Source organism: Pteropus vampyrus, unplaced genomic scaffold (assembly GCF_000151845.1).
Source record: "Pteropus vampyrus isolate Shadow unplaced genomic scaffold, Pvam_2.0 Scaffold23, whole genome shotgun sequence".
Lineage (NCBI taxonomy): Eukaryota > Metazoa > Chordata > Mammalia > Chiroptera > Pteropodidae > Pteropus > Pteropus vampyrus.
This window is the reverse complement of record NW_011888804.1, coordinates 11,618,462-11,628,162: the sequence shown is the minus strand read 5'-3', so window position 1 is coordinate 11,628,162 and position 9,701 is coordinate 11,618,462. Positions and strand designations below refer to the sequence as shown.

At 50.3% G+C, this 9,701-nt stretch overlaps 1 protein-coding gene across 1 annotated transcript in view; it reads left to right on the top strand.

Moving 5' to 3' along the window:
- Positions 1–9,701, top strand: part of BCR (BCR, RhoGEF and GTPase activating protein) — a 116,527-nt gene that overhangs the window by 51,882 nt on the left and 54,944 nt on the right. The window contains exon 2 of the mRNA XM_023528163.1: positions 9,121–9,302. Within this exon, the coding sequence (XP_023383931.1) occupies positions 9,121–9,302 (182 nt within the window). The remainder of the gene's footprint in view (positions 1–9,120; positions 9,303–9,701) is intronic.

Genomic DNA, 9,701 nt, shown 5'->3' with positions numbered 1-9,701 from the left:
GTAGATTAAAACAATAATACGTGTTCTCTCACAGTTTTGGAGGCTGAAGTCCAAAATCAAGGTGAAAGCAGGGTTATACTCTCTGGAGGCTCTAGGGGAGGGTCCTTCCTTTCTGCTTCCAGCTCCTGGTGGCCCTGTGCATTCCTTGCCTTGTGGCCACATCATTCCAATCTGTGCCTCCATCATCACATGGCCTTCTCCTCTCTCACAAGGACACTTGTCATTGGTTTTAGGGTCCATCGGATAATCCAGAGTGATCTTATCTTAAGGTTCTTAATTATATCTGCAGAGACCCTTTTTCCAAGTTAGGTCTCACTCATAGCTTCCGAGAGTTAAGATGTGGACATACCTTTTTGGGGCCATCGTTGAAGCAACTACAGTGACCCTTCCTACCTTTGTGATCTAGGGGCGCCAACGTCTGCCTCTCTGTCCTCTGTTAGGTCTTGAGTCTGTAGTCACTTCCTCAGGGTCCAGCTGCCTCTTGTCGGTGGACTTGCTATAATGTACATGTCATGTGACTTGTAGGATTCTGCCATCTTCCAGAGACAGGGGCATTGGCTGGGTCTGTGGTCCTTGCTATCATGTACCCAGCACAGTGCCTGGCATGAATCATGGGTGTTGTACATCTTGGCTGAATATTAGGTGCTGAATAAATACATTAGTTTGATTGTCTGGAACCAAACTGCCTTTCTGAACCCTACTGTTGCAGAGTCAAGGTGGTTCTGAAGAATAATAATTACATCATCACGTGGCTGAGGGCTGCGGCTCTTCCAGCTGATGTTCCAGCCTCTGCCTGCCCTGCCCTGGCAGCAGCTGGTTCCAGCCCCAGGCCCCAAGCTTAAATCTTTTCCCTCCTCAAGGATCTAAGAGCCTTAAGCACAAGTGGGTCCTTGGAGACAATAGAAGGTCCTTTAACAATGCTCTAGATGCTGATTGGCATTCCTTGTCTGCCCACAATGGGGACACTCACTCATTAGTGATAAAAGTCACTAGCAAAGTTGACCTGGTGATTTAGTCTCCAGCCAGCTTGGAACGCAAACCCTGAGCAGGATGAGCCATAAGAGCTGCTGTATCAGTTGGCATGTCTCCTCCAAGAGAGCTTGGCACAGGCCATGAGCAGGGGAGCCTCGGGCCCTTCCCGACTGGTATTATCCGGTCTATCTGGAGGATTTTACTAGCCTTGGGGCCTTCTCTGTGGCAAGTGCTGGTCTGGACGGTGACTATCCCCTGCCTGGGCAGCTGGGGCTTTCCATGCTGGCCTGGTGATGTCATTGTTGGGGTGACAGCATGAGGGTGGAAAGGTCCCAGGATTCTGGTGTGCTCTCTGTGCCCCTCCTCCCACAGAACCAAGGGCTCTAATGACAGGTCTCTTGCCAGAATGCAGCGGCTAACTGAATGGGGGATGTTTCATTTATAAAGAATTTTGCCCTACTTGGTATAGATGCAAAAAGAAATAGCTGCCAGCCTGACAGTGGAGAAGAAAGCAAAAAAACCCACCCAAACCAACCAGATAACTCAGAAAGGACAGCAGCCTCTCACTGCTTGCAGGTGGCCCAGGGTCATGGTGCCAGGTGGTCTGACGTCTATCCAGAATAATGTTCTTGGTCTTCAGGAAACAGCTGGATTATGTTCTGGGTTCAAAACAGGACAGGTCTTTTTTTTTTTTTTTCTTTCTTTCTTTCTTTCTTTCTTTCTTTTTTTTTTTTTTTGAGGTGAAATTGCATAAAACATAAAACTAAACATTTTAAAGTGAACAGTTCAGGGGCATATAGTATATTCGCAATGTTGTGCAATTGGCCACCTCTATTTAGTTTCAAAATACTTTCATCCAAAAGGAATCCCCATGCACATTTAGTATCTACTTTCTGTCTCTATGGATGTGCCTGTTCTGGACATTTTATAGAATCAGGTCTTTTGAGACTGTCTTCTTAACATAATGTTTTTGGGGCTTTATCCATGTTGTAACATGTCTCCATACTTTACTTCCTTTTGAAGCTGACTCTCGCATTGTATAGATATGCCACAATTAGTTGATGGACATTTGAGTTGTTTTACCTTCTGGCTATTGTGAATAACACTGCTTGAACCTTCTGATACAAATTCTGGTTTACACATTTGTTTTTACTTTTAGTTATATACCTAGGACGGGAATTGCTGGGTCATACTATCAGCTCGACCTTTTAGAGATGTCTTTTCTTTGAAATGCGTTTGGAAAGTGACTGAAGAAGCAGGTCAAATAGGTGAACCTGGATGTAGTCAAGGCTCTACCTGTCGCTCTCTCAGAGACTCGGTTTCCTTATCCAGAAAATGGGTATCTAGGAGTTCCTGCCCACTAAGGTAGTGGGCTGGATTCAAGGAAATGACATGTGTGGGTGGTCAGCGCTAAGCCTAGCCTAGAGGACGTACCCAGCCAAGGACAGTGAGCATTTTCATGGGGGTATATACGTTAATGATTTGAGGCTTTTCTACTGTTTGGGAAACTTACTTCCCTGAAGCACTGTAGATATTCCGTGACTGTACACGCATGGGGTTCTGCTGCATAATGAAGGAGCCAGCCCTCAGATACTGAGCCCCAGGACCCATGGATAGAGTTTGCTCTCAGCTTGCAGGGCAGTGGGAGGAGGGCTTGAGGCTGCAGATGAGCACAGGCTCCATGGAACTTGTGGGCCCACTGGTGACAGCTGGACCTCTCCATCCCAGCTGCAGTTTTCAGAGCCTCTCCCGGAGGCGTGACGCTTACCTGGCAAGAACCCCCAAGGATGTGAGCTACAGTTTGTTATAGTAACCAGCACTGCCACACCACTGTGTCCACGCTGCTTACCTACGACTCAGGGGACGATGCAGGGCCAAGGGAGGAGGGCAAGAGCTGGAGAAAGGAGGACTTCTGCAGTATGATTGGGTAGGGGCTTCACGTCCCCCTCTGCAGACACCTTTCTGCAGCAGCTGGCCCAGCCACTGGAAGGAAGATGGTGTTTGATCCGCTTTTACTTTTATAAATAAATATGGCCCAGCCATTTGCTGACAGTGTAAACAGGGGTAGGAGACCACTCTGCCCATGGCCTTTCTGCATGATGGAGTCTCTGCCTCGCCCACCTGCTTTCCTGGTGTTCTTCCATTTTTCTCTGGATCCTAGTGCAGTGGATATTTATCAGAGAATCACTCTTCTGGCGCTTTCCAGCTGTTTCCATCTGTTCTGGGTAGGGAGGGCTAAGAACATAATCTTCGCTCCTCCCAAGGGCTTGCTTTAGGCTCTCACCCTGGGGTGCATGAGCCAGAGTGTGTGACAGGAACTAGGATCCTGGAGCCCTACACCTCTGGCTGCAGTGAGGCATCTGGAAGCAGGACCTGGAGACTGTCCATGTACGTTGGGTTCAGGAGGGCCTCCCTGCTTGGCCGTTCCCAGGAGGTCTGTGGCCAGCGGTCCAAGTTTGATTCTGCACACATTTCCCAGGAGCCCCGCAGCAGGGGCCCCAGCAGGGCCTGGCAGAGACCTCAGAGAGAGATGCATGCTCCTCGACTGGCAGAAGTGAACATGGGGAGGAGAGTGTCGAAGTTATTGGAGCTGTTCGAATTAAGGCTTGGAGACAGACAGGCTTTCGAGAGGCTAAAGGGACTGAGGCTAGTCTGAAGGCAGCTGGTGTTTTCAAGACAGATGTGGTCTGGCTCTCTGAGAGCAGAGAGGACAGTGGCTAGAGGCTACAAGCACATGCTATGCCGTTATCACTGAGGGGGTCCTGTGTAGGTACTACGTGTGAGTTGTGATGGGCCAGATTCTCCTCTGGCCTCAGAAAATCAGCTGGCAGGATTCTCATCCAGTTCGGATTAGGAAAATTCAGGTGGGCAGGAAAATGGCCCCGAAAAGGGGATATGTCATCTCTTGAAGAGCTGAGGGATGGCTCAGAACCAGGCGTGTGGCTGCTGGAAACAGTGGCTGTGCCAGGAGTTGCGTGGTCCAGGAGTGTGATGCCCGGGACTCCTGTGAGGCAGCATTGATAGAGCACGTACAAAACTTTCCTTTATTGTCTTCGTTATTAAACAAATACATATAAGTGGAGGACTAGCCACCCTATCACCCTGTCCAGTCTCATCAGCTCAAGGAGCGCAGTGCTTGAAAGTTTTGATTCTGTGCTTGTTCTATGCTTATTTCAGATGCGGTTGTAGGGGGGCTGCTGGTAATAAAAGGAAGCCTCCCTCATGCCCTACACCAGCACAGCCACCCCAACATTGCCACTGGCTGGGAGGGACCTTAGGGATACATAACATAAAATGAACCATTTAAACCATTTTTAAGTGTACAGTTCCATGGCATTAAGTATATTCACGTTGTCGTGCAACCGTCACCACCATCGACCTCCAGAGCTTTTTCATCTTCCCAAACTGAAACTCTGTCCCCATTAACCCATTTCCCATTTGCCCTGAGAATACTCGCCGGCAGCACTTGTGTCCGCAGCGTTTACCCCAAGATAACTCACAAATTACAGTCCTACCCTTACCCCCAAAGTTTGCCACGAAATATCTCGCTTTTATTATTATTTTCACATCGCTCAAGTGTATTAATGGTCTTTGGAAACAAATGACATCATTCTGTGTATAGCATTCTGTTTCCATTCACCAAATACAGTAATTCTCGATCGCTGAAAATGTCAAATCCTAGAAAATGGAGCATTCCTACGCATGATGTTGACGTCGCTCTCAAACAGTCGTTAGTGGAAGACTCATTTGATGAATCTGATTTATGTGTGCTTTTCTGTTACATTAGGATTAGAGACAAGTTCTGTTTAGAAATAACCTCAAGAATAGTTTTTATATTTTATTTTCACATTGAAAACCAGTCAGATTTGCTTCAGCCTCAAAGAGCACATTTACGTCAAATTAAATTAATGGTGGCAGCAAGCTGCACTTTTTTTTTTTTTAAATGAGAAATGGGTTAAACAACAGCTCACCATTCCTCCTCCCCTGTCCCTGGGCACCCACCATTCCACTTTTTGTCTTTATGAATTTGACTGCTCTAGGTACCTCATGTAGGTGGAATCATATGGTAAATGTGACTAAATGTGACTATATTTTTGTGACTGGCCTGTTTTACTTAGCATAATGTCCTCAAGGTTCACTTGTGTGTAGCATGAGTCAGAATTTTCTTCTTTTTGTAAGACTGGGTAACGTTCCACTTTATGTCCATACTGCATTCTGTTTATGCATTTATAATACGTCAGTGGATATTTGTATTGCTTCCACCGTTTGCCCTTTGTGAATAACGCTGCTGCGAACGTGGGTGTACAATTATCTCTTCCAGTCTCTGCTTTCATTTCTTTTGAGTATGTATCCGGAAGTGGAATTGCTGGATCATATGATAATTCTGTTTAAATTGTTGAAGGATATTTTTTAAAAACCAGTTATTATCCTTGGGGTTTACGAAGGGGATGTGACCTGTACACTGACTGGGGGGGCCCCTCAGCCCTGGGACTTTTCCTCCTGCCTGTTTTTGTTGTTGTTGTTTTGCCTTTTTTTTTGCACTTTTTTTCTTGCATCAGAAAATAGATTTGCTGAGTGCTGGGATTGGGGCTGCTAAGCCAACTTGCCTGGAGAGGGGGAGGTTTGATTTCGCTGTGCACATCCCTTTTCCACACTAAGCCAGCCGCTGTCCGTGGAGCTCTGGGCCAGGATCAGCCTCGTTCTCCCCCTCCCCGGCTGGATAGCTGTTCAGTTGATCTTCCCTCATCTCCCTGAACCTCCTGTAGCCACAGGATCCCAGGCCCATGCCCTCTGTTCTTCAATATTTGGTTTCAGCTTTGGATAGAGTTTTTCAGGAAGTGCCTGCTGCTGTGGCCACCAGGTCCCAGTCCTGCCCGAGGTGTCAAGGCCCATCGAGCTTTTCCATCTGGTTGTTCCTGGTAGAGGAGGGGAGAGCAAGCCTCTCTCTCACTTTGCTCTAGTTCTTGGGAGACAGCGGCTTTCAAAATCCCCAGGGAACACATCTTATGCTCAAGAGGAGGGGGACCTCAGGTGTGAAAAATCACACTGTGAGAGGAAGGCAGGTCCCTGCGTGCTGGGGATAAGGACGTAGAGGGCTTTGCTCCCTAACCCCCATCACATTTGCATTGGAACAGGCTGGGGAATCAGCGAAATGAAGAGTACTGAGCCCGTGTTGGCTGGGATGGTGGGCCGAAGCTCTCGGGTAGATTGCAGCAGGGGTGACTGGCCATCCGGATCCCAGACTTAAAAGCATCAGTTACTTTGACGTTGGTTTGGGGAGATGTGTGTCCAGTGGTAAAATGCCTGGGTTTTTAGTTAACCAGATCCTCATAATTACCCCGTGGAGCCTGACTGCAAAGCCTGGTCTCTCAGTCTCCCCTGGGGGAGGCGAAGTGTCTGCATCAGTTGATGGCGCACTTGACACTGGCTGACAAACCCTCCCCTGGGCACTTGGTTCTTTCCCCTGGATGTCACTAAGCCAGCAGGTTGTTTCCCAAATATGAAATCGTGTGGCTCCTCTGGAGTAAGGCCTGGGGCCCCAAGTGTGACCCTGAAGTTCTTCCTGGAGAGTCACTCAGTGTTGATTTGATCTTGGATGTGAACTCTGTGTAGTCACTGGCCTGGAAATCAGGTGGTAGCGCCCATGTAAAGGCAATGAAGAAAATGTTGAGTATAAAAAATATTGTTATTAAAAAAAAAGTTTATAGGTGCTTTCAGAGAATGTGTGGATGTTGATAATTCTGAAGTGTGGGCAGCAGAGTAAGGGAGCCGTGAGGAGGTTGAGTCGGGAGGTAAGTAGGGCATAGCCGGCCTCACTAAAGAGTGACAGTGACATTTTAGAGCTGAGTGGGCCTCTGTCGATTACTTAGTTCATGCTTCTGGTTTTAAAGTTAGGAAATCTGAGACATGGACCGCTTAAGTGACCTGCAGCTGACAGGTTGGGACCAGAGCCTCTCTTCTGAGAAAGTCCCACCACAGCTCTCAGCGCTGGCCCACCTGCCCCACCTGGAGGACAGGTAGAGCAAAGACCTCATGGCCGAGGGAGACCGTTCAGGCTCGCTGTGAGGATGGCCCTACCTGACAACTGAGGCCTTCCAACTGGGCTGCCTTTGGTGGGCAGGTTTCTAATAGAGACTCCTGTGACATAGGGTTCATATCCTAGATGTTGGGTGGACAAGGAGGCTTCTGTGTTCATTATCAAAAAAAAAAAAAATCTCTGATTCCCCAAAAGGAAGTAGAAGCTGAAGTCAGACCCATTTTGTGGGGTCAGTTGCAGGGTTAGGGTTCTGCATTAACAGGGTTTTGTGTTTTTTTAATATATTAGAACTCTCCTCAGTTGTCCTCAGGGATGCTGGGTGAGAGCTAGTTGAGTACCTTTGCAAAATCCTGAGAGGATGAGGCAGAACTTGGTCCTGGCCTATGACTGTCCTGCAAGGACAATATAACACCCACAGGCCAGTGGGCTGGGTGTTGATGCCATGTCTCACTACCCGGGGCCGCCTAAGTGGCCTGTGGGTTAAGGAGACCAGGGCACCTCTGCACAGCTTATTGAGGCTACCCAGCTCTCGGGGTTCCCCCATCCTGTCTGCAACTTTCAGCTCAAAACTAGCCTTTGCTGGGACCCTTCTGTAGACACACACATGCATGCACGCACGCATGCACGCACGCACGCAAACCTAGCCTGGCCTTTGCAGTTGATGTCTGCAGACACAGGGGACACGGGTGGGTCGACATGATAACCAACACAGTGCCAGACGCTGGGTTGGGTGGGGTAGTACAGCGGTCTCAGCCCTGGCTGCCTGCTGGAATCCCCAGGGAAGCCTTTACAGCCATCAACGCCCAGACCACCCTGAGCATCTGATTCAGTTGGTCCATGTTGGGCCCGGCTTTGTTACGTTTTCGAAGCTCCCCAGGTGATGCTGGTGTGTAGCTAGGGCTAAGGACACCTGTTAGAGGGTGTGCAACCAGCCGGGACACGGAGGCAAAGAACCTGGGAGAAGCAGAGGCATGCGAGGAAGCTGGGCCTTGGGCCGTCCACGGGCGCCGGGTCACTCCAGCCACAGCTCCTCCCGGCTGTCCACGTGGAAAGAACTGAAAACAGTCCCCCTCTGGGATTGTTGGGCCAGCTCCAGAAGTCCATGGGCAGCCCTGTGCCCACTTGGCCTGGGTGGTCGGCTGCCACCAGCCCCCAGAGCCTGAGCCCCTGAAGTTGTAAACCGGTGAATGAACGCTGCAGAGGCCACTTGCAGTGGTAACGTTTGGGCGATGAAAGTGACATAACCCGATTGACGTTACCCAGTCGGTGAAGCTCATGGGCTGGGAAAGTGCCCTTTAGAAGGCGTCGAAAAGTATCCCTCACCTGAGGTCTGGAGCAGGCTGGGCCTCGCAGGTGATGTCTTGGTGAGGGGTCTGGGAACAGAGCTACTTAAAGGCCAATGGGTGTAGCTTTATGATTTAGCCTAGGAGGAAGATGACTGTCTTCAGGAGCCTTTGGGGGGAAGTGTTAAGTGTTACCCTTCATAACTAGATAGTCCCCAACAGCAGGGAGCCTGTTGTCAATTAAGCCACTCCCTATTCACACAGGCACACTCCAGTTGGGGTAAAGGTGGTCTAGGATTTTGCCAGACCAACTGGGAGGTGGACTATGAGTCAGCTGAGAGACAGGACGAGGGAGGGGAGGGGGGTGCAGCTTAGACTGGCCAACGTGGGACGCTGCTCGTGGCGGCCACAGCTTGCACCTAGGGCCAGTGTGCTAGCCTGTGCTCCTTGCCCCGTCACATCCCCACGGACAGGTGTGCCAGGACTGTCCTTGACAGCAAGACACTAGCATTTGGAGTCCATCTTTCAGTAATGTCTGAGGCCCCACTCCCGGGACAAAAGCAGACATGTCCCAGATAGCATTCGAAAGCCCGGTCTTGTTTTGTGTGAGTAGTAGGCCACTGTTGTCTCCCCTCCTCACCCTGGGGTCTTGGGCCAGTTGGTTGTGAAGGTGAGGTCACCGTACCCGCGGTCCCTGTTGGACACCTGCTGATGATAGATGGTGTCAGCTGGGTACCTGCTGGGACAGGTGGGTGTGGACACTCCCAGGCAGACAGCCCTCCAGCCCCACTGCCTGTCTCTAACCAGGCTGCTCCTCTGTGCACACAGATACGTCATTTGGAACACCACCTGGTTACGGCAGTGCCACGGACCGGACCGAGGAGCAGCGCCGACACCAGGATGGGCTGCCCTACATCGATGACTCTCCCTCCTCCTCGCCCCACCTCGGCAGCAAGGGCAGGGGCAGCCGTGACGCAATGGCCTCGGGAGCGCTGGAGTCTACAAAAGCAGTGAGTCCCAGGGCAGTAGGCCCGGTGTGAGATGGGGCTTGGGCCCAGCTCCAGGCCAGCTGTCCTTGTCACAGAGGCTTCCTAAAGCACAGCCACTCGCTCAGAGGCAAGTAGCAAGAGCCAATGGAGCATCCAAGGTTGGATGTCTGGTCACTAAAACTCCTTCCTTATCCCTTCGTCTGGGGCATGGGGGACCGCCTGCTGGATATGTCGACTAGGGAGATCGTGGACGCCGTCAGCCGAGCGTGGAGGAGGCAGGCAGCTCGAGCTGAGGACCTGAGCTGTGGTTCCAAGCAGGGGTGACGTCTAGACTCCCGTCCCTGCACTCCACACAGTGCACTTGCTCCCTCTTACCTAAGCGGGTGCTGATAGTGACTCCATCCATTTGACCAGGGTCTT